At 39.8% G+C, this 25,906-nt stretch overlaps 1 protein-coding gene across 5 annotated transcripts in view; it reads left to right on the forward strand.

The window, feature by feature from the left end:
• The window catches only part of RhoGAPp190 (Rho GTPase-activating protein 190), a 1,293,865-nt gene that overhangs the window by 1,078,883 nt on the left and 189,076 nt on the right, over window positions 1–25,906 (forward strand). For all 5 annotated transcript variants that reach the window (XM_068226122.1, XM_068226123.1, XM_067140451.2 and 2 more), the window contains one exon: window positions 25,004–25,343. In XM_068226122.1, the coding sequence (XP_068082223.1) occupies window positions 25,004–25,343 (340 nt within the window). The remainder of the gene's footprint in view (window positions 1–25,003; window positions 25,344–25,906) is intronic.

Below are 25,906 nucleotides of genomic sequence, written 5' to 3' on the forward strand. Positions count from 1 at the left end.
ATAATATTCAATCACCGTTAGCTCAGTACCCAATATTGGACAATTCTCATGTTCAGGCCACTAGTGGTTCCATAATCTTAGGTAAACACCTCCCAGCTAGTAAGGGCTGTGCGCAAAACGTGGCATCAATATTACTTAGCTAACACTCTTCCCATTGCATACACTACTGCAGACACTACCATCGCTCAAGTCACTTCGCAACAACACCTGATCTAAGACTTGAGTATAAACAAGCCGACATCCTAAACCTATCGTCGGGCCTACCTAATGTCTGCACCCTAACACTAACCTCTATGTACATACACACACTTTCCTAAACCTATCGTTGTCAGTGCGACGTAAAGCAACTAGCAAAAAAAAAAAAAAAAATCTATCGTTGAGCGTGAACTAGGACGTCTTATCAGTATACTTCCAGGATAACATGTGACGTCCTAAATCTATTGTCGAGCGAAAATTGGGTCGTATACGCTTCCTGTAGAAATGTCAGGCGAAATCGTAACTTCAAACACACTCTTAGATATTTTAGCTGTAAACCTTGTCGAAACTAATATCACACAATGAAACAAATCTTGCCACGGAATGAACGCAAGTCGGGAAATGCAGCTAAGTCCCTATCTTGTTAATAAAACGTGAAATTGAAAATAAATAACGCGTGGTAAGCAATTCACAACTCAAACACGAATTCAACATACACAGTGATGTTTGAAAAAATAAAATGACTTTCAACATACGTCTAACATTACGTGAATATCGCCCAAAACAGTAATAATCACCACCACAAAAATCCACAACGTAACTCTAGGGTGAGGCTCTCAAATCACCTATCATCTCACTATTCCAAATATCCATATCTATTAACTATCCAGTGAAGCGAAATTCAATGAATCTACACAGCCAAACTATCGCTTTAATAACGTCCAATATCTCATCCCACAGTGTTTCCGATTTAATAATAAATTATCGTCTCTTAATGTATGAAATTTACTGATTGGGAAGTTGTCATTACAATCAAATAACACCAACCGTGTATCCAGAATGCTCTTCTACCCTTGAGGTCGTATTACTATAATATTCATTATACAGACTTTTACATGAACTAGGCACTTGGTCTTTAACTACCACGAGCTACAGTCTTCAACAGAAATTGTTTTTCACTTGGGATCTTAACTTGAAATCTTACTATGCATCACACAATACTCATCTCGAACCAACCTTCGCCCGGTCAGCTGTTCCGGATTGTTAGCGGAATATACTACAGCCTGCCTCAGAAATATCACATTTAATATACAGCCTGCCTCAAAAATTCTTCGCAAGCCTGTCTCAAAAATTCATTCTCATCGCCTCCCACGGCACCATTACATGAAATACAGGCTTCCTCTGCCTTCAACATCTATACAATTCTTATCTCAACATATCATTTCGGAACAATCCATTCTTCTGTTACAAGACTTTTCAAACCTCAATTCTCTCATGACATACAACTTTTATAAACTCTTTTTTTGTTTGTTTTCATTTATCTTTACTACAACTTTTGGACCTCAGGAATACAATAATACACCATGATTTCCCATATCACCAGTATACACGATATCACAAAATTTAACTTCCCATCTCATGACCAGCTGAAGATGACCTCTGTGAAGGTCAAAACCGCTACTGCGTAGTAATAAGACATAATAAAGTATTGATTAGGTGGACAGTACCCATTCTTTGTAATTGTGAATACAAGTATCAATACAGACATGAAACTGATAGATTCGTTCCGGATTGTTAGCGGAATATACTACAGCATTTGTCAACTCTTTGGAAATAAAGGCTAAATAAACGATCGCTTACTTTTAATACTGTACACCAGTGAGAGAGTTATTATTTCCCTACCGCGCTTGAAATATGTTTTAATCATACATATAGTATGGTTAAATTAGGTTAGGCGACGCTGTTTGAATAAGAAAACCAAAGCATTTGCCTCAAAATGCGATCGAACATCTCCGGTATCGTTTTTTTCGCCATGTGAGCTCTCAATTCCGAATGGAAAATTCTAAATTCCCATGGAGGGAATTAGATATTTTTCACCAATAGAGCATGTCAAAAATGTCTAAAACATCTTGATGACAAGTCGAGGCTTTGTGCCGAGGTGCAGTGAGATAGGCCTATATGGTTGTAGGTAGCCATATATTTTAGGTAGGGGTTCAGTCTAGCGATACCAGCCTTGAGATATAAAGTCTCGCCATATCATTGCTTTGAGCGTGAGATTAAAGCGTCCTACAACACTTGCTTTAAGATCGCTATATGTAAAATAATGACGCATGCCGGGTGATTTGCGATAGGAAGAAAACACCTTGTTGTAAAACTTTTTACCTTCAATTGTCTGAGGAAGACATGGTCAACATTTTGATCGTTGTACAATACAGTTGGAGTCAAAGATCTTGAGCCCCTTCCTTAGAATGTACACTCTGTGAAGGCAAACATAGGGTACACATTGATTACAGTGTGTAGATACTTACATATCTGATATGTTTTTGACATTTTTGACATGCTCTATTGGTGAAAAATATCTAATTCCCTCCATGGGAATTTAGAATTTTCCATTCAGAATTGCTAGGTGGGCAATAATTCCATTGTGGAGATTTATCTGCCGTATGCGGTTATCAGACTGTGCCTCTTACATAGGATTCTGATAAGTTCACCTGCCTACACCCCAGCGTCAGTGGGTAGTGTCTGACAATTCCCACTCTGATGAGTCTAGTGTCAGACCTAAGACGAAACGCTGTTAATAGAGCAAACGCCTGAAAAGCCTTACATCTGATATGTTTTTGACATGTGAGCTCTCGTCGACATTCAAAGGCGATGTCGGAGTCAATTAGTAGTTCCTGTCAACTGCTGTTCTCTAAAGAAAATTTGAAATGAAAGAGTATAAGATGTTTTCTTAATAAATGCGTAATTAACGTGACTGATAGAAGTTGTTAACTCATAAGAAATAAAAACTGAAGTAAATGTAGACGTGATATTGTATATGCTTTTTGGCTTGTGCCGTGTGAAGAAAATAAGGTGAAATTCTTAACATTTCGCAGAAAACTGTGCTCTGCGTCCTCAGAAGAATTCTCGACTGTCCACAAGAAGGGCTTCTTAAACAATGACACGTTTGAATTTGGAACATTATAATAGAAGTAGAAATGGAAATGGTACGTTCATTCACCACCAGATGGTCCCCAAGACGTGGCACAACGGTAGCGTTCGAAGCGGAAGCTGACCGAACTATCACAGTCAGACTAAGCGGTTCACATGACGTGTTTGCGTAACATATAACAGGTGTGAGACATAGACATAAGCCTGGAATTAAACATCTGGCAATGAGGAACGTGCAAATTTGGAAAAAAAAAAACACCGAGACGAAATAACAGTAGTGAAGGGAACTACCTACATAAATTCTTAATGGCTGGTAACCAGGTATTACTTAATTGATAGCCGGTGTCCCTGTTGAAATTGTTAGGATTTCTACGTATTTCCACAGCTTCCCATTTAGTGTGGGTAAGAGCTCGAGTATCTTGGAACATGACATCATGACCCGACGATAGAGCGTGCTCAGCTATTGCCGATTTGTCAGGTTGGTTGAGACGAATATTACGTTCATGTTCTTTGATACGGGTACCAAAAGACCGGCATGTTTGGCCGATGTATACTTTGCGGCACGTACGGGGAATTTCGTATGCCCCAGGATGTAAAAGAGGGGACAATTTGTCCTTGGTTTTACTCAGACTGTGAGCAATTTTAGTGGTGGTGCCAAACACGGTTTTTATATTGTGTTTGCGGAGGACCTTGGCAATTCAATCTGTGGTGTTGTGAATGAAAGACAAGTAGGCAGTTCCCTTCACTTCTTCCTTCTGTGAGATTTGCTTGGTCATTTCTCTGGGATGTAGGGCTCTATGAATTTGCAAATCGCTGTAACCATTACCCTTAAACGCAACTTTGAGCGTGTCCATCTCCATCTGGATATGTGATGGCTCACAAATTCGTCTCGCCCTCTTGGCGAGTGTCGTGAGGATGCCCTGTTTTTGTGCTGGATGGTGGTGAGAATCTGCATGAAGATAGCGATTTGTGTGAGTAGGCTTACGATAGACCGTATGTGCTACGGAGCCGTCCGGTTTCTTTCTTACTAGAACATCCAAGAAAGGAAGGCATCCATCTGACTCCATCTCCATAGTGAATTTTATTGATGGATGTTGCTGATTTAGGTGGTCTAGAAATAGATGAAGTTTCTCAGGACCTTCTGTCCAGATCACAAATACATCATCAGCATACCTCCACCATATCATAGGCTTGACAGGCGCCGAAGCAATAGCCTCCTCAAAATGCTCCATAAAGAAATTAGCCACTACAGGCGAAAGTGGACTTCCCATAGCCACTCCGTCCGTCTGTTCGTCCGTCTGAAGTAAATGATCGCTTAATTTTAATTTTATGTACTGAAATTAAGTAAGAATGTGATACACTTCAAGATATGGCACAGTATATCACTGATTTCAGAGGATAGTTTATATTTTCTTGCGTCTAGTTCAATGTCGGAAAGGTTATTCCCCATGTAAATTTTTAGCGAGGTGGTTATCATTTCTCTACATGCGCTTGAAATGTGTTTTCATGATGCATATATGGTGAGGTTAGATGATGCTGTTTGAAGAAAACTAAAATTTTGCAACAGGAGCCTCTGGAGTGATACTATTATTTTTTCAGAATGAAATTAAACACATTCACGTAGTATCGAATTTCAAAAAATAACAAACAGACAGGCCATAGTGTGGACATGATCCACAAAAATGGAAGTTTTGAACAAACTGATTATCGTTTCATACCGATTTCAGTGTGTATGAGGTTTTCCTGACTTTTATGAAAAATCGTATATAATGACAATCCGCTATAGGAACAGGATTTCAGTTATCTTCATTGTTTAACGTAGCGCTACAACTGTGTTCGATACAGAGCTGCGCACGTTGTTGTAAGGACTTTTTGGCATGTTGCATCATCTCCAGCATAAAGGATCGGCATGCATCGGTGATGAGCTGTTTAAGGTGACCAGGACTGGCCAACTCCTGTGTATACACCAGTTGTTTGCATGTCCCCGCAAAAAAAATCCAGCGGCGTAAGATCGGGCAATCTGGTGGGTCAGGGGTCAGGTCATTCCCTTTCTATCCATTTGTTAGGATATACCCGTATTACATGGAGATGATTCCAGATAATCACCGTCACGTGTGCTGTTTGCTTGTGTCCTACCTACAGATCATCACCTCTTCCTCGTCCAGTCCAGCTCCATACCCTATGCCACGATACATTTGGCCCTGTAATGGGTTTACGTGTGCAACTACGCTCGAAAGTCCATGTCAGTAACCACCCAGGAAGCGGCGGGTGGGAGTGTCGTGTACCCTTGCAGTAGTATCCGCCTGACAACACAGGTCCCCGCACTGCCGAATGCCAGAAGGACATATTCTTATTAATTGTTTTTATTAATAGTTAATAACTACATTTCTCAGCGTCTCAACTGTCAGATTTGCATTTCTATTTGAAGGATTTATCAAGCTAAGGCCTATGTTTCTTTCTAAGTTAACATGCCCTTCAAATTCAGTGAAGCACAGTGTTTTCAAATAAGACATTCTCTTTATCAAGAGACACTATTTTTAAGAATTTCCTAAATTGTACAGTGGTTTTCATATGTTTTAGCCCTATTCTGTTGAATAACACACATTCTTTAACATCACACTGCATGAAAATGCACAGCTGCCTTTGTTATAATTAATCGAAGAAGTGCCTATGATCCCATAGAGGATTCATGTACACATCACCAAATTTATGTGCAGTGTTTTTCTCATGATTTTCTTTTTAAGAGACATTAATTTCAAGAATTCTTAATAAGGGTCAGATACTTTAATGTACATTGTTTTTAACATGACATTCCACTTATTACCAGAGACATTCATTGGATCCTCATGAAGGTTCAAATGTTTTAATGTGTGTCTTTGAGTGTATAAGAGAATTGTTACTGTTCACCATTAATTATTTGTCAGCTGATGATGGCTTGAAAGAAGCCAAAACATGTTATGACCCATTTGTTACTCATCACGATTATAACAAGTATAGATTAGGTTGACCGTTTTTGGTAACTGATAACTATTAATATTGATCACAATGAAATTTGTAACAATTAACTGCTATATTAGGAACACTGCTACATTGTATATTACAAAGAATATCTACCAAAACACGCTGGTGTCATGATGCAGGCTGCATTCACAAACTACTACAGTGTCTGCCAGTGTGTGTAGACATGGTTTTTAAAACATTTTTTTGAAGTCATTTGCAGAATTTTTTAAAATGGCAATTTTGCTTGATAGTTTGCTGACTTTGCATTATTTTGTAAATAAACACACTTTTGGGATCAAATAAGTCAATAATGAGCGTAATATATATATTTTCGTGTACGGCCATTAGAGACCGCGTTAGGTAACAGTTACATGTTTCTGGAAGCCTTCTTCACAGTCCAAAACTTTAGCATCCTTTCTCTGGCAGCCTGTCTTCTTTCTCCTGTCCACCCACGGTTAAGTTTTGGTTCGTCATGGAATCCCTGGAATTTGTCGATCACTGACCTAAACTTCGTTTGGTTTGAAATGTCTTCTGAATTTAACCCCACGTGTTTGTGATCCTTTATCACCTCCCTGAACCATTTGTCCGACACTTTAGGTCTGCTGTCTAGTATTGAGAAATGAGCGTAATATTCGAAGAAAAGTAAAAATTTTGAAATTTTTTTTTCGCCTTTTGTGATCATTACAATGTTCGTTCTGTGGTCTGACACTGTGGTTAGCCAGTTCGAGTCCTGTTGGTAAAAAAAAAAAAAAATATATATATACTCCATCAGAATGTAGGCCAGCAGGGTAGGAGAGGTGGTGGTATACAATTTGTAATCACTAGATTGCTTACTAAAAGCTTGGATTAAATTCCAAACCTCTCTGTAATGTTCATATGGAGTGTGGGTATTTGATTCTGTTCCCCATTGGATGGAGATGTTAAGCCTTGAGCAGATCTCTTATACAATCTGAGGGGTGTAGCCTATGTGCCGGCACCACATTCACCCTCTCCCTTCCTTCTATCTTATATCACGTCATTCATTTAATCTCATTAACTTTCCTCATGAGGCTGACGTCAGGAAGATTATTTGGTCATAAAAAACTCTCTTTCAAAATTCTTCTCACTTTATGCCCGACCCCATAGAGAAATGGGATAAGGGTTGGATGTACAGTACAATTACAGAACTAGCAAAGAAATCATGATTTAGCATGATTTCATGTTATTTGCTGATCTTGCATTATTTTGCTATTCAAAAAGCACATACACCCGCGGTATCCCCTGCCTGTCGTAAGAGGCGAAAAAAGGGGCGACCTAGGCGTGGACATGGATTGCGGTTTGGTATAATGTGTTGGACCTCCTGTGGATGGGAGAGGCTGAATACATTCACAGGTAATCCCTGCCTGTCGTAGAAGGCAATTAAAAGGGTCATGTGGCCATGGTCCCCTCTTTAATTTTTATTGTTTTTTGAGGGTTATTCCAAATTTTTGATGTTCATGCTGCTCGGAGATGGACCTCCTACGTGTGCAACTATGCTCGAAAGTCCATGTCAGTAACCACCCAGGAAGCGGCGGGTGGGAGTGTCATGTACCCTTGCAGTAGAATCCAGCTGACAACACAGGTCCCCGCACTGCCGAATGCCAGAAGGACATATTAATTGTTTTTATTTATTTTTTCCCTGTATTTAGTGCTCTATACACATGCTATTGTGGGGTACATGCTATTGTGGGTGACTGGAGGGAGGGAGTCCTCCTCAGTCCTCCCGTATTAGGCATCGTCCAACATCGTACCCCGGGCAGTACTGGCTATGACTAGGTGGGTATTGCCTTGGCTGCTTGGTTCGGCTACAGAGACAACTGATTGGAGTGGATGGCATTCAGGGAGGATGATTTCGGGCATGGCGTTGAAACCACTTCCGTCTGCCTCCTCGGGTAGTTCGCTACCCATGTCTTTAACTTCTGATTCCCTAAGAGGTTGCCCACCCCTTGGCAACAAGCGCAATGTATTAGTCTGGGTTCCAGCTTCCGTAGGTTCCTGGTTGCTACCAGAACCGATGGGCACGATTTCAAGCTTGTCAAATCGATTCTATTCAGTCAACACATTGAAGGAGTATACGGTGAACTTGAGGACCTTAAGAAAATGCGCATTGGTGGTTTGCTTCTAAAGATAAGCTCTGCACTCCAAGCAGATCGGGTGCTTAAGTGCGACCACTTTGGCAAAGTTCCCGTCAAAGTGGAAGAGCACAAAACTTTGAATTTGGTTCGTGGAGTTATTTTCCACCGTGATCTCATTTTGAACACTGACAATGAATTGATGGAAGACATGAAGCACCGTAGCGTGACCCACATCCGGTGTATCACACGCAAAGTCAGCGCTGAAGACGTTGCCACAGGTGCATCCATAGTCTCCTTCAAATTGTCAGTGTTGCCAGAGAAAGTCAAGGTAACAACCTATCGTTGCGATGTGAGTCCGTACATCCCGCCTCCTATGTGATGCTATCAGTGCCAGAGATTCGGACACATGGTATCTCGTTGTTTGAATCAGTCTGTGTGTGGTACATGTGGAAAAGTAGCTCACGGTGCGGAGGAATGCACAACAAATTCTTATATGTTTATAATTTTGTTAAATACCACCTCTTCAATACAATAATAACATAATAAAAACTTACATATTTATTAAGTTGTTAATGTGGTACATGTTTCGCTCCTTTTTTGTGAGCATCATCAGCCAATTATCATTTACTTAAGGTTATATGTATAAGATCGTGAATCTATTCTATTGGATTAAATTATGCTTGTAAACCTGATTGACAAATCTTATAATATTTTACAAGTCATATAATAATAGAATTATGTCTTTAAGTTAAAACATATTTGTCTAAAATCTATCTAAGTTTAACATTTTATTGACAAAACTCATCTGGCGAACATCCTTTAAAATTATTTTAAAAAACGTTTTGAGATCTGGCTAATTGTATTGATTCACTGTTGCCTGACTTGTATGATTGTCGTTGAAACTTCGTTAATTATATTAACAATTTTCTACAGTTCATAATTGCCTATGTTATGAACATTTAACTTCTTCTCTATGTTGCTGGAGTAACATTTGTACAAAATGTATTTACATTAATCTTATGTTATCAGTACGAGAGTATTGTTTATGAACAAACTTGTTGGTGAATAAAAACTTTCAAATGTGAGGTAGAATTTGAATGGTTCTCGTATGTTCCAAATTGGGCTTGTTGGTATATCTGTAATGAAAGATGAAAAATATATGTTTATGGTTTTGATTATAATTCTGTATAAACTTCTTATCGAAAGAAGTGTCACTTACTTTTCTTTCTGCTGCGTAATTGTTTAGTGTTACTCCTAGCCTCTTGAGAACTACTTGTTCTGTTTGCACTCCTTGTGTTGTATGAGTGAGTGTGGATGAGTTTACGTTTTGGCGAGGAGTTGGAAGGGGAAGTGGAGGTAGGCGGTGCATTGATAGCTGCAGTAGATTGTGGAGGGGACTGTCTGGGAGAAGTAAGGGGAGAAGTTGAGTTTGTTTGCGTCAATAAGCCATTAACTTTTGTCGGATTAAAACGTTTATAGAATTTATCTATATCAGATTTAAGCATTTGTATTAATTCCGGTAATTGTACTAAGTTGGGGTTCCTTATTTCATTTTCGTCATTTAAGTTTTTATTTTTGTTGTATTGCTGATCTAAATGAATGTATATGTATCCCAATTCCATCATTTCTTTTCCTTTTTTTACTCTTCTTAAAATTCTTAAATCTCTTTCAATAGTTGTAAAATTGTGTCCAGTTTCTTCCGTGTGTGCTCCCATTGCAGAATGTTTCTTGAGTTTCGCTGCATTTACATGTTCGAGATATCTTATCATAATGCTCTGGCCAGTTTGGCCAACATACGAAAAATAGCACTCTGCACACGCAAACCTATATATTCCAGATCCTTGATATTGATTACTATTTATATTAACTTTATTGTGATTGAAGAAAATATTTTGGTTCGTGTTTTGAGTTTTGAAGGCAATATCTTATATAGCTGGGTTAGTAAATGTAAAAGTTGCAAATTTGGATTTCTTATTTTTATCTGGTATGAAATTTGTGGCCAATTTTATATTCACCTTATCTTGTTAACCATCTCTGTTTCTATAACCGTAATTGAGTGCCAGGTTCTTTATGAAATTAAGTTCTTTCTTTAAACTCGTACTTGCTAGTGGAATTTTTAGGGCTCTGTAAACCAAACTCAAAAATGCTGCCTGTTTGTGAGAATTGGGGTGGAGTGACTCGTTTTTAATCGTTATTGGAGTAAACGTCTGTTTTCTATAAATCTGGAAATCGAATTTATTTCCTGCTCTATTTACATTTATATTTAGAAAACTTAGCGAATTGTTACTTTCATCTTCTTTAGTGAATTTTATGGTACTGTCTAATTTATTTAAAAAATCCAAAATATTATCACTATTATTTAGTTTACTGTCTATTATAACAAACGTGTCATCCACATATCTCGGAGCCAAAGGTTTAGTCCTTCTATGTTATTCACAATTTTAACATGTTCTAAATGATCCATATAAATGTTAGCCATTATACCTGATGCAGGGTCACCCATTCCCAAGCACATTTGATGATATATCTTTTGATTATATGTGAAGTAATTATTATTTAAAACAAATCTCAATACATTTATGAATTCTTCTATTTCACACCTACTTTATTTGCTGTGACTGAATAAATTGAGTTTGATTATATTAATGGTTTCATTAATCGGTATGCAAGGGTACATGTTAATTATATCATATGAACACATTTTATGATGCGGTTGTAGTTTGAATTTATTAAGCTTATCACAGAATTCTATTGCATTATTGATTGTAAAATTAATAGTGCTTTTTAAAAAAATGACGTATAAATTTAGAAGACTTATACGTTCGGCTATTCATGCAATTGATTATAGTTTGCATAGGTATATTAACTTTGTGGACTTTGGGCATGGCTCTGGCTGTTGGTATCTTGGGATTCATATTTATCAGCTTTTGACACTCTATTTCATTAAAAAGGAAAGACGAATTTTTAAGCAATTTCTTTAGATTCCGTTGAATTTTGACTGTAGGATCTTTCTGTATTATCGAATAGGTTCCATTCGAAAAAAATTATTCAGTTTTCTTAATGTAATCATGCTTATTTAAAATAATTGTATTTCCCCTTTATCAGCTTTGGGTACTATTGTATCATTATATCATATAGAAAGAAATTTTCTTTTGATGCACAACTGGTGGGATTTCAGCAGGACATATCAGATCAGTTGGATTCAGGAGGTCAGTTAGATTGCGTAGCCATAGATCTTTCCAAAGCCTTTGATAGAGTGGAACATGGAATATTATTAAAGAAATTGGAGGGAATAGGATTGGACGTAAGGGTTACACGTTGGATAAAAACATTTCTAAATTCAAGGGTTCAGAAAGTCAAAGTAGGAAATAATGTATCTCAGGAAGAGAAAGTTTGGAAGGGAATTGCACAGGGTAGTATAATCGGTCCGTTACTTTTCTTAATATACGCAAATGATTTAGGGAACAATATAACATCAAAAATAAGATTGTATGCAGATGACATAATTGTTTATAGGGAAATAAACAACATTGAGGATTGTTCAGAATTACAAAGGGACCTTGAAAGTATCCAACAATGGGTTGAAGAAAATAATATGAAGGTTAATGGAGGCAAATCAACTGTTACAACTTTTACAAACAGGAGCTTTAAAACTGAATTTGAATATACTTTGGATGAGGTAGTTATCCCAAAAGATGGCAAGTGCAAATACTTAGGTGTGAGATTTGAAAGTAATTTGCACTGGAAGGGTCATATTGATGACATTGTTGGGAAAGCATACAGATCGTTACATGTCATAATGTGGCTACTTAAAGGATGCAACAAAGAATTAAAAGAAAAAAAGTTACTTGAGTATGGTTCGTCCATTATTGGAATATGCAAACAGTGTGTGGGATCCTCACCAAGAATACCTAATAAAAGAAATAGATAGTGTGCAGAGGAAAGCAGCAAGATTTGTAACAGGGGATTTCAGGAGAAAGAGTAGTGTATCACAAATGTTACAGGAACTTACAGGGAGAAAACTAGACTTATAGGATTATATAGAGCCTATACAGGAGAAGAAGCATGGGGAGATATCCGTGAGAGGCTTCAGTTGGAAAATAATTATATCAGCAGGACTGACCACAAATATAAAATTAGAAGGAATTTTAGCAGAAGCGATTGGGGTAAATTTTCATTCATTGGGAAGGTTGTGAAGGAGTGGAACAGTTTACCAGGGGTAGTGTTTGATCCTTTTCCAAAATCTGTACAGATATTCAAGAAGAGAATAAACAGCAACAGAGAAAATAAATGAAGTGTTAGAGGGCATTCGACCAGTGCAGGTTATTGTAAATTTAAAAAATGTGTGTGAATAAATTAATTCCATCCCCTGGTCTAAGGAGTTTGGACAGCCAAAGTAGGGGACTGCCTGTAGGGGTGAAGTACAGTGGGGACTTCGAGGGCCCTGGGACCACTACGGTAGCTGTGAAGGCCCTTCAGGAACTCTGAAAAGTGGTGGCAAAAGGGGCTCTGGTTAAGACGCAGCAGGTCGTTATGCTACTTAGGTTCCAGAACGGGTAAAAAAAAAAAGGTAAATAAATGCAATGTAAATATTAATCTTATACCAGTTGTATAGTATCATTTGAAGTAATTCCACATACTGCATATCAGTTGACTATATTTGTAAGTAGTACAGGAGATATTATAAGTAGAATTTTGTAAACAATATAAATTTATTAAGGATGAGCTGTGTGTTTAATAGAAAACATTGTTAGTGTAAATTGTATAATATTGTATTATAGGAAAATTTTCTTCTCTTGTTAATTTAATATCTAGTGCTTGACAATAATGTATTTTAGTGTACCATTTGCCACCGAGGTAAACACCTCATTTGCAAATAAAGAGATTTTGATTTTTGATTTTGATATCACTTTCGTTGATTTTAGTCTTTAATTATTTGATTTGTTTAGTGAGGTTAGGATTTAAGTTATTATTCACAGTAGAGTCTCGATTATCCAACCTAAACGGGACCTGGAGTGCGTCGGATCACCGAAAATGTTTGATAATACAGAATAACTTTGAAAATGAACTAAAAGAAACAGGAAGGCTATACTGTATTACTATGTTTTACGGTACTCTGTTTATTGACATCATTTCGATTGTACAGTAGTTGCAGTATTGAAACAAAACGTTCAAAATGTCTTACGAAAAGAAACTTTTCAACAATGTCTGCTTGCCTGCTGATTCACGTTTTCTTGGTGCGAGATCACACCATCGACGATAATCCTTCACTGTGAGTCATCGTTTTCTCCTTTTGTTCTGCAATGCCTTCTTCTTCTTCTTCTTCTTCTTCTTCTTCTTCTTCTTCTTCTTCTTCTTCTTCTTCTTCTTCTTCTTCATTGTCCTCATTTTCGTTAGCATTCACAAAACCAATAACATCAGGGTCAGTTAGTTCAAACAGCTGATCTCGTGCACACCACTTACTCACATCTTGAGTCGTGGCATCCTCACAGCCAGGAATACAATTCAGTAAGGGAACAATGTTTTCCACCCATGTCTTCTTGTACCACCTTCTCTCGATGTTCAACCTCACTCAACAATATGTTCCAAGACTTTATAATGTCGTTGTTTCAACTTCTTCCCAAGACTGCGCTATCCAGTATGTCACGTCTTTCATGTTGTTTCGTTTTAACTTTTCTATAATGTCATTGCCATTGTCCTCTTTCTCAATCAGGGATGAAAGAAGTTTCTGCCGATATTTCCTCTTCAATGTTTCCAGAACATCTTGGTCCATTGGTGGCATAGTAACGTCACGTTAGGAGGGAGGAACATGAACAGGAACATTAACAGAAATGTTTTTAAATGTCCTAGGCTTCATTGCTTTACCAATCATAAGCATTTTTGCTTTTAATTTCCCAGTAATATTACTACAGGCAAGAACAGTAACTCCTTGCTTACTACGCCTGTAACAAGGTGCAGACGTCTTGGCTAGGGGCTGCAAGAGTGTTGATGGCAGCATCTTGAAATTCAGCCCAATCTTATCACAATTAAAAATCTGATCACCGGTTAATCCTTCAGTAAGAATTATTTCTTGAAATTCCCTTTTAAATTTCACAACCTCATCGGATTTAGAAAACAGTTTTTCTCCACAGATATTAAGCTGCCCATTGCCGTACTGTTTTTTCCACCGATCAAGCCACCCAGGACTGGCAGTAAAAATAGGGTCCCCTTCATTAAACTCCCTCTAGAAATACACCGCCACTTATTATAGAATGGGGCCAGATATTGGCAGGCCTTTTTCCCGGTTTTGAGTGAACCAAAGAAATAGTGCTTCACCTACTTTTTCGTACTCACATTCTTCATTGTTTTTCTAATTTTCAATGCATCACTTGTTGCTCTGGTAGAGCACCACTTTTCAATTTCTTCCCTTTTATGTTTCCAGTCTCCCAATGTAACACGTCCAACACCATAATATGAAGCGACTTTTTGAAGAGTTTCCCCTTTGTCCAGTCATTTTAACCCACTCAACTTGTCTTCCACAGAAACAATCACGTTCTTCTGTTTACTCGCCATACTTACAGAGGATATGAAAACTATAACATCCACACCCAACCAATACTACACTGAACAATGACTGAAAACTCGCTGCTACTGTCCTTGAGAAAAACCCGGTCCTACCGCATGACTGCAAGTGCTTGTCCCACGGTCGCATCTTCCACACTGGTCCCAGAATTGCCTCCACCTAAAGTTCAAATTAAGCCTACTAGTGTCGGATAACGTGGAATGTCGGATAACCGAAGGTCGGTTGAAGTTTGAAGGTTGGAAGTTTTCTTTTTAACCTCGAACCTTATATCATTTTGTGATTCTAAAGGCAATTTCCCTATATTAGATTCTACTTCAGCTATAGTGGTTATTACATCTTCTACTTGATGATGGTTAGGCCAATTAACTTTTGCTCCTTTATTCAGTACGCTCATTTCACTATCCGTAAAGGCGATATCCGACAAATTTACAGTTGGGACGTTCTTAAGGTCTGAATTAGTCTGTTTTACTCTTGTATTACGTTTTTCAGATTTTGTTTTGTTCTCTCTTAAATGTGATATTTTGTTTTCTAGAGTTTTTTGTTTCTTTTCTAATATATCAAGATAAGATATATCGAACATGTAAATGCAGCTAAACACAAGAAACATTCTGCAATGGAAGCACACATGCAAGAAACTGGATACAGTTTTACTATTATTGAAAGAGATTTAAGAATTTTAAGAAGAGTAGAAAAAAGGAAAAGAAATGACAGAATTGGATAACATATACATTCATTTAGATCAGCAATACAACAAAAAGAAAAACTTAAATGACGAAATTGAAATAAAGAACCCCAACTTAGTACAATTACCGGAATTAATACAAATGCTTAAATCTGATATAAATAAATTCTATAAACGTTTTAATCCGACAGAAGTTAATGGCTTATTGACGCAAACAAACTCAACTCCTCCCCTTACTTCTCGTAGGCAGTCCCCTCCACAATCTACTGCAGCTATCAATGCACCGCCTACCTCCACTTCCCCTTCCAACTCCTCGCCAAAACGTAAACTCATCCACACACACTCATACAACACAAGGAGTGCAAACAGAACAAGTAGTTCTCAAGAGGCTAGGAGTAACACTAGATATACCAACAAGCCCAATTTGGAACATATGAGAACCATTCAAATTCTACCTCACATTTGAAAGTTTTTATTTACCAACAAGTTTGTTCATAAACAATACTCTCGTACTGACAACATAAAATTAATGTAAATACGTCGCCACAATCCTCGATTTGCAACTAGTGTAGTAGCCTCATTTAGCTCTATACCTCTTATCTTTAAATCACTAGAAACTGAGTCTAACCATCGTCATCTTGGTCTACCACTACTTCTCTTGCCCTCCATAACAGGGTCCATTATTCTCCTAGGCAACCTATCCTCTACGATTCGCCTCACATGATCCCACCACCGAAGCCGGTTTATGCGTACAGCTTCATCCATAGAGTTCATTTCTAAATTGGCCTTTATCTCCTCGTTCCGAGTACCCTCTTGCCGTTGTTCCCACCTGTTTGTACCAGCAATCATTCTTGCTACTTTAATGTCGGTTACTTCTAACTTAGGAATAAGATATCGTGAGTCCAACCAGCTTTCACTCCCATAAAGCAAAGTTGGTCTGAAAACAGACCGATGTAAAGATAGTTTCGTCTGGGAGCTGACTTCCTTCTTACAGAATACTGTCGATCGCAACTGCGAGCTCACTGTGTTAGCTTTACTACACCTTGATTCAATCTCACTTACTATATTACCAACCTGGGAGAACACACAACCTAAATACTTGAAATTTACAACCTGTTCTAGCTTTGTATCACCAATCTGACATTCAATTCCATTGAATTTCATACCTATTGACGTCAGTTTAGTCTTCGAGAGGCTAATTTTCATACCATACTCATTGCACCTATTTTCAAGTTCCAAGATATTAGACTGCAGGCTTTTGGCACAATCTGCCATTAAGACCAAGTCGTCAGCATAGGCCAGACTGCTTACTACATTTCCACCCAACTGAATCCCTCCGTGCCATTTTATACCTTTCAGCAGATGATCCATGTAAACTACGAACAGTAAAGGTGAAAGATTACAGCATTGTCTAACCCCTGTAAGTACCCTGAACCAAAAACTCATTCTACCACCAATTCTCACTGAAGCCCAATTGTCAACATAAATGCCTTTGATTGATTTTAATAATCTACTTTTAATTCCATAGTCCCCCAGTATAGAGAACATCATTTCCCTCGGTACCCTGTCATATGCTTTCTCTAGATCTACGAAACATAAACACAACTGCCTATTCCTCTCGTAGCATTTTTCAATTACCTGGCGCATACTGAAAAATCTGATCCTGAGAGCCTCTTTGTGGTCTGAAACCACACTGGTTTTTATCCAACTTCCTCTCAACGACTGATCGCACCCTCCCTTCCAAGATGCCAGTGTACTAATGGTGTACTAATCAATGAGATACCTCGATAGTTGTTGCAATCATTCCTGTTCCCTTGCTTATAGATAGGTGCAATTACTGCTTTTGTCCAATCTGAAGGTACCTTACCTCCACTCCATGCTAATCTTACTACTCTATGAAGCCATTTCATCCCTGCCTTCCCACTATACTTCACCCTTTCAGGTCTAATTTCATCTATTCCTGCTGCTTTCTGACAATGGAGTTTATTTACCATCCTTTCCACTTCCTCAAGCATAATTTCACCAACATCATTTTTCCTCCTCCCCATGAGCTTGACTGTACACAGCACCACCAGGATGATTTCCTTTTACATTGAGATGATGTTCAAACTATTCCCTCCACCTCTCCAGTGATTCCCTGGGATCTGTTATGAGTTCACCTGAATTACTCAAAACACTGTTCATTTCCTTTTTCCCTCCCTTCCTAAGATTCTTCTTTGCTGTCCAGAAAGGTTTCCCTGCTGCTTGACCTAGCCTTTCCAGGTTATTACAAAAATCTTCCCATGACTTTTTGGATTCAACAACTATTTGTTTCGCTCTGTTTCTTTCATTTATGTACAAATCCCTGTCTGCCTTGGCCCTTGTTTGGAGCCATTTCTGATGAGCCTTCTTTTCAAGTTTACTGGCTGCTCTCACTTCATCATTCCACCAAGATGTTCGCCCTTTCCCATCTTTACACACAGTTGTTCCTAGGCATTCCCTTGCTGTTTCTACTACAGCATCCCTGTATGCCACCCATTCACTTTCTATATGTCCGACTCGTTGGCTGAACGGTCAGCGTACTGGCCTTCGGTTCAGAGGGTCCCGGGTTCGATTCCCGGCCGGGTCGAGGATTTTAACCTTAATTGGTTAAGTCCAGTGGCACGGGGGCTGGGTGTATGTGTTGTCTTCATAATCATTTCATCCTCATCACGACGCACAGGTCGCCTACGGGAGTCAAATAGAAAGACCTGCACTTGGCGAGTCGAACCCGTCCTGGGATATCCAGGCACTAAAATCCATACGACATTTCATTACTTTCTATATCCTGAACCTGCTTACTGTCTACTGTTCGAAACTTCTCACTAATCATATCCATGTACTTCTGTCTATTTTCCTTGTCCTGGAGATTTTCTACCCTTATTCGTTTGCAGACAGATTTCACTTTCTCTACCCTAGGCCTAGAGATACTTAGTTCACTACAGATAGTGGTCTGTATCATCAAAAAATCTACGAAAAACTCATACATTCCTAACAGATTTCCTGAATTCAAAGTCTGTTAAGATATAGTCTATTATGGATCTGGTACCCCTAGCCTCCCATGTGTAGCGGTGAATAGCCTTATGCTTGAAGAATGTATTCATGACAGCTAAACCCATACTAGCACAGAAGTGCAGCAAAGGCTTCCCATTCCCATTAGCTTCTCCACATTTACCAATCACCCTTTTGTATCCTTCAGTTCTATTCCCATCTCTTGCATTGAAATTGCCCATTAGCACAATTCTATTCTTGCTGTTGACCCTGACCACGATGTCACTCAATGCTTCATAAAACTTGTCAACTTCATCCTCATCTGCACCCTCACATGGTGAATACACGGACACAATTCTTGTCTTAATTCCTCCAACTGACAAATCAACCCCCATCATTCGCTCAATTATGTGCCTAACAGAAATTATGTTGCATGCAGTGGTATTCCTGATAAAGAGCCCTACCCCAGACTCTGTCCTTCCCTTTCTAACACCCGTCAAGTACACTTTATAATCTATCTCTTCCTCGTTATCTCCCCTTACCCGAATATCACTTACTCCTAGCACATCCAGATGCATCCTCTTTGCTGACTCAGCCAGTTCTACCTTCATCCTTCCATAAGCCTCATTAATATTGATAGCTCCCCATCAAATTCCATTTCGCTCGCCAAGTTGTTTCCAAGGAGTCCCTCGCCTGTCAAATTGGAGTGGGACTCCATTACTCCCATAGGTCCGAGGCTTACTTAAAATGTTCTGAGCTGGGTAAATTCATGAAGCAGGATGCTACCCTACTTGCACATAGTCCAAGTGAGGATATCTCCTCTAACGGGTTAAGGACCTGCGGTGAATTGTATAGTCCTAGCCGCCTGAGCACAAGGAGGGCCATGACTCCGAATATGTCCGAGATGCCCACTCACATTCCATAGCAACTGGTATCCCGACTCTCAGGACCACTTACTAGGCCACTCAGCCATTGCCCATGGTTCACGAACTAGGACATGACTACAGTAACCCACAAACATGAAATATGTTTTAACTTAGACATAATTTTATTGTTATATGACTTGTAAAATATAAGATTTGTCATTCAGGTGTACAAGCATAATTTAATCCAATAGAATAGATTCACGATCTTATATAACCTTAAGTAAATGATAATTGGCTGATGATGCTCACGAAAAAGGAGCGAAACGTGTACCATATTAACAACTTAATAAATATGTAAGTTTTATTACGTTATTATTGTATTGAATAGGTGGTATTTAACAAAATTATAAGAATTTGTATCACAAGTAGATCTTCAATACGGACCAAAAAAAATTTATAACCTGGAGTGCACAACTCCATACAAGTGCACTAACTGCTCTTGTCTTCATTCTCCTCAAGATAGGAACTGTCCGTCCTCTCTGAGTGAGAAGAAGATCCACGAGATCAAGAATGTGGATGGTCTTTCCTACCAGGAAGCGCGCCGTAAGTTTAATTCTCTGAATGCCCTGGCCAAGACATTAGACTTCAGCATGATAGCACAGTCTCTCCCAGGTTCGTTATTTTCCATTGAAACACCTTTCCAGAAGATCGCTGCATCCAAGGCGGCAGTTGCTCCTGTGAGCAGCACCGCAACGGGAATGAGCTCTGAGGCGGGTCCACCCTGGTCTTCGACCACCAATAAGCTTGTGCCGACTAAAAAACCTATGCCGGCACAGCAGGGGAAGAAGGCAATGTCTCCTTCCCTCACAAGGTCGGTGAAAGCTGCTCCTAAGCTGGCGGAGGCGGCTTCGTCGACCAGGGCTGGGAAATCATCTACCAACCCACCTAAACAAGAATCGACGGCAGGGAAGAAGAGCGTTCTTACCAGGCGTTCTTCCACATCTACAAATGGGACCACACACCCTCCATCTACATGGTCTGATTCTGCGCCAGCAGGTATTCCTCCTGGAATACCTGCGCGTTCCCATCGTAGGAAGAAACCCCGCCCCCGGACTACGTCGAAGAAATTCAAGGCATGCATCATCTCGTCTTGTGATGAGGTGATGCACATGGAGCATTTATCTCCATCTTCGGATGGGGTGTGAGTGTAAGTTAGGTAGCATTGCGCTGCTTTTAACCTAAACCTCAGAAGTCCACACCCGCACTATGGCACTGTTACAGTTGAATTGTAACGGTTATGATATGCATCTTGCTGAGCTGCGCCAGCTCATTAGCGAGTATTCGGCGAGTATAATCTGTATTCGGGAAACAAATTTCCGACCAGGTCATCATACGGTCTTGAGAAATTTTCGACTATACTGGACAGAACGACATCATACTGACCGGTCTTCCGGTGGTGTTGGCATTTTTATCCGTTCTGATACCTGCAGCGGAGAGATTCCACTAAGAACTTTGCTGGAGGCTGTAGCAGTTCGCGTTCCGCTGCCTGTCGTAGAAACAGTGTGTAATGTTTTTCACCAGGCCAGCCCCTTAGAATAAATTATGTCACTGATCTTATAGATCAGCTTCCCCTCCCTTCCTCTTATTGGGTGATTTTAACGCCCATCACCCCGTATAGGGCTTTGAAGCACCTTGCCCCATAGGAAGGGAGTTGGAAACATTAGTAACAGAGCTGGATTTATGTCTTTTGAACACAGGTGAACCAACTCAATTCAGTGTACGTTACGGCAAATACTTCAGTCTATGTAGCTGATTGTTGGTTCCTCTGTTTCAGTGGAATACACATGATGATCTCTGTGACAGTGACCATTTTCCCATTATTCTTACTTTGTTAGAACAAAAATCCATCGAGGCTGCTCCTCGATGGATTCTTAACCATGCAGATTGGCCAAAGTTCACATCCCTAGCTGTCTTTAACGATGATACCAAGCAGACCGTAGATGGCGAAATAACCTACATAACGCAAGTTATCCTTGCTGCTGCTGAGGAGTCCATTCCCTCCTTCTCTGGGAGTCCTCGCCGAAAACTCGTTCTTTGGTGGAACGAAGAAATTGCAGCAGCTATTAAAGAATGCCGTCGCGCTCATAAACGTTATCATAAGCAGCCTACTGTGGCCAATTTGGTAACATTGAGAAAACTCCGTTCTAAGGCGCGAGTTCTTATTCACCAAAGTAAGAAAGCTTCGTGGGAGAGATATGTGTCATCTATGACATCACATACTCCATCATCTCAAGTGTGGACTAAACTTTGATGTATTTCAGGTATCCAAGGATCATCTTCTGTACCGGGAATTTCCATTGCAGGCAGTAGTGTCACTGAACCACTCTTAATTGCTAACCATCTACTGTAGCTGGTCATTTCGCGGATGTGTCTGGCTCCAGGAATTACCATCATGATTTCCTCGTTCTGAAGTGGGAGGCAGAACATTATCATCTTAGTTTTGGCACTCAAGCTTCAGAGGACTATAACGTGCCCTTTACGGAGTGGGAACTCTGCAGTGCCTTGGCGTTTTGCAGGGACACGTCACCTGGGCCAGACAATGTCCATAACCAGATGTTGAAACACCTTAGTGAGAATAGTCTGTTATATCTCCTACGAGTGTTCAACCGAATCTGGATAGAGGGTGAGTTTGTCTCAGTGGCGAGAGGGCATAATTATTCCTGTCCTCAAGCCTGATAAAGACCCTAAGTATGCAGGAAGCTATAGACCTATTTCACTCACTAACTGTTAGTGAAAGCTGTTTGAGAGGGCGGTAAATCGCCGACTTGTGTGGTGTCTGGAGAAACAAGGACTTTTTTCCGAGTACCAATGTGGTTTTCAAGCCGCTCGCTCGATCACTGACCCCCTGGTATGCCTGGAGAGTTCAATCCAGGATACATTTCTCCGCAAACAGCATTTGGTGGGTGTTTTCTTCGACTTGGAAAAGGCCTGTGACACCACATGGCGATACGGTATACTTTCAGTCCTGCATGAATGGAGATTCCGAGGTAACTTGCCGGTATTTATTGCAAATTTTTTGTCCCTCCGTCTATTCCGTGTCCGAGTTGGGAGCGCATATTCGCAATACCACGTTCAAGAAAATGGAGTCCCACAGGGATCGGTTCTTAGTGTCGCTCTGTTTGCGATTGCCATAAACGGTATTGTCGCTGCTGCTGGTTCAGCAATAATATCGTCGCTATATGTGGACGATTTTGCTCTGCATTATAGCTCACATAATATGGCAGTCGCAGAGCGGCAATTACAGCAAGCTATTAGGAGAGTGGAACGGTGGACTTTAGAATATGGCTTTCGGTTTTCAAGCGAGAAGACCACTGTTGTGCACTTTTGCCGGAAACGAACTCTTCATCCGGATCCTGAGCTTTTCTTAGGGAATGTTGTTCTTCCTGTAGTTGACACTTACCGATTTCTTGGGCTCCTTTTTGATAGCAAATTATCGTGGGAGCCGCATGTGCGGTAGTTGAAATTACAATGCACCAGGAAGTTGAACATCATGAAGTTTCTTAGCACCACTACTTGGGGTGCAGACCACATGGTGCTCCTACGATTTTATGGGGCACATATATTATCCAGGTTAGACTACGGCAGTGCAGCATATGGATCAGCAAGGCAAAGCGCCCTTGCGCACCTGAATAGTATCCACCACATCGGGGTTAGGTTGGCGACGGGAGCTTTTCGTACGAGCCCCATTGCTAGCCTGGTCGCTGAATCTGGTGTGCCACCTTTATGCCTGAGGCGCCAGCAAATGCTTCTGTCCTATGCTGCAAATTTGCAACAGATGCCACTTCACCCAAGCTATCCTTGCGTATTTCACAATGGAAACCATCCGCTGTATGATTCTCATCCTCCAGCAATGCGGCCGGTTGGAATACGCTTGGATAGCAGTCACAGAATGTTTGATGTACCTTCGGTTCCCTGCCTTGTCAGACAACCAAGTGGGGCACCTCCGTAGATAATACGACGACCTGAAATAATCCTGGATCTGCACACTGGCCCTAAGGAAAACACTTCGATTTATCAGAAGCTCTTTGTGTGCGTTTTTGGTCGGTATCCAGGTTCAGTCATCGTTTACATGGATGGTTCAAGTATAGAAACGAAGGTGGGCTGTGCATTCGTTGTCGACAATGATAGGTTTCTTTTTGCTCTTCCGGAAACCTGTAGCGTGCACAGCAGAGCTCTATGCTATCTGTGAAGCGCTGTGTTATGCACTGTCCGATGAGCGCCGACACTTTCTTGTGTGTACTGACTCCTTGAGCTCACTACAGTCTATTGATACCTGTTTCCCTCGACACCCTCTGGTGCAGCGGATCCACGACCTGATGGCCGGGTGTTCGGATGCCGGCACCAAGCCACATGGGTGCAGAGAGAAATGAGTTAGCAGATAAGGCTGCCAAGGAGGCAGTAACACTGCCACTGTTGCCTTTTTGAAGGTTCCAGCAAGTGATATTCGCTCTCAGCTAAGACATCTGGTTATGTCCCATTGGGAGATGGAGTGGCAGGCCACTCCTCTTCCAAATAAGCTGAGAGCGATAAAAGGAACAACGAAGGTATGGAGGACTTCCCTTCGGGCTTCTCGGAGGGAAGCAGTGGTATTATGACATCTTTGGATCGGCCACGGAATCCTGACGCACTCCCATCTATTGAAAGGGTAACCCCCTCCGGTGTATACTTGCGGCAATCATCTTACCATGGTACACATCCTTACGGAGGGTGTGGTACTGGCCGATCTGCGTCGTAGGCTTAACCTTCCGAGTACAATCTCCCTCATCTTGCGAGATGACAAGCCGTCAGCAGACCTACCTCGTCATCCTTTTTTTTTTTTTTTTTGAGGGGTAGTGGTCTTTTTTATCGTGTGTAATGATGTCCTTTGTCCTAGTGTGTGTTCACTGCACTTTTATCCAATTGACTTTATTTTAGTTCGTGTTTGCATATTTTAATGTGTTATTTTAACTTTTAACTTGAATTAATTATATATATACACACACACATCTGTACTCCCTTTGTCCGTATTCCTTTGTCACCTATATTTTCAATTATCTTATTAGACAATAAGGCATTGCAAATTAGACCCACTGATTATTTTAATCTCATAATCATTTTTCATCCCCATTTTTAAAACTCCAGTCAGTGAATACATTTTAAAATTTTAATTATATCAAATCATGTCGTCCATCTCATTCCATTAGGGGCCGATGACCTTCGATGTTAGGCCCCTTTAAACAACAAGCATCATCATCATCAAAAATCACACTTTTGGAATCGAATAGACCAATAAATTATGAGCTTAATATTTAAAGAAAAGTTGAAAATTTTAAAAATTGCCTTATTGCATCACGCAATTTTCACAGATCTGTATAGTGATAAGTTCTGTTCCAAATAGATGGTGGGTGGTAGTGGTTAAAGGTTTATTTTTAATTGTATGAGAGAAGTTACTGGACTTGATGAGAATTTTGTTAGGAGTTTTGGTATTTTCTAGTCTATAATACCACCTCCATAAGAGGATCTATATCAACTCTTTAAAAATATATCATGATCTATCAACCTGTAAAATCCCCACAATTTCCTCTCGCACTTACCATAAGATATTGATTCTGAAATTCTCCTCTAGGTGAAGGATGCAGATAAGACATCCCGCAGAAAAGAGAAGCAGAAGCTAAAATCGGATGAGAAGCAAGAAAAGAGACGGCAGAAGGAAGAAAAATTAAAAAGGCATGCTGAAAAGGAGAAAGAACGTGAAAAGAAGAGGGCAAAACAGAAGGTGAAGAGTAGCCCTGTTGTACATCAGGTGACACTCCAGGATTTTGCTCAGTCTGAAGAAAACTTTGTTCCTCTTCTATTAGAAAAATGTGTCAAATTTATCGAAGAAGAAGGTCTAGATTCGGAGGGTATCTACAGAGTTCCTGGGAATCGAGCTCATGTGGACTTATTATTTCAGAAGTTTGAGGAAGGTAAGTGTTAGTTTTAATTTTTCATGCTATCAGTTTTATAATCATTTTGTAGCTATGGTTATAGTGCTATGATTTGGCTTCCCTTTCCTTTATTTAACCTTTTAAGTGCTGAGTTACCAGTTGACTGTTTGGTACCTCATTGCTGAGTTTTATCATTCATTTATAAAAAACATTGTAGAAGCCTCAATTGTTAACTTATCAGTGGGGTGATAAGCTTAAAATGTTTATAACTCTGTTTGTTTATATATATAAATGCAAATGGAAAATCCTACACTTTTTTTCAATATTATTCTGAGAGAAAGCAAAATTACACCTTTTGTTGTCATGCATGCATCATCTTTGTACAAAGTACAGAGCCCAAAACACGATTATTTCCTAGAATCTGTAGGCAACTAATACATGTAACGCCTTACAAGTACATAAGTTGATATTTTAAAATACTTTCTAAACCTGGAATGTGGTGACAGCTCAATGTTTTCCACCAGTTGTTTGTGATACTGATTTGTTTCAACAACAACCAGCTGCACCAAATCCACTGACAGAATGGTTTTTAAAAAATCCAT

Source organism: Anabrus simplex, chromosome 2 (genome assembly GCF_040414725.1).
Source record: "Anabrus simplex isolate iqAnaSimp1 chromosome 2, ASM4041472v1, whole genome shotgun sequence".
NCBI lineage: Eukaryota > Metazoa > Arthropoda > Insecta > Orthoptera > Tettigoniidae > Anabrus > Anabrus simplex.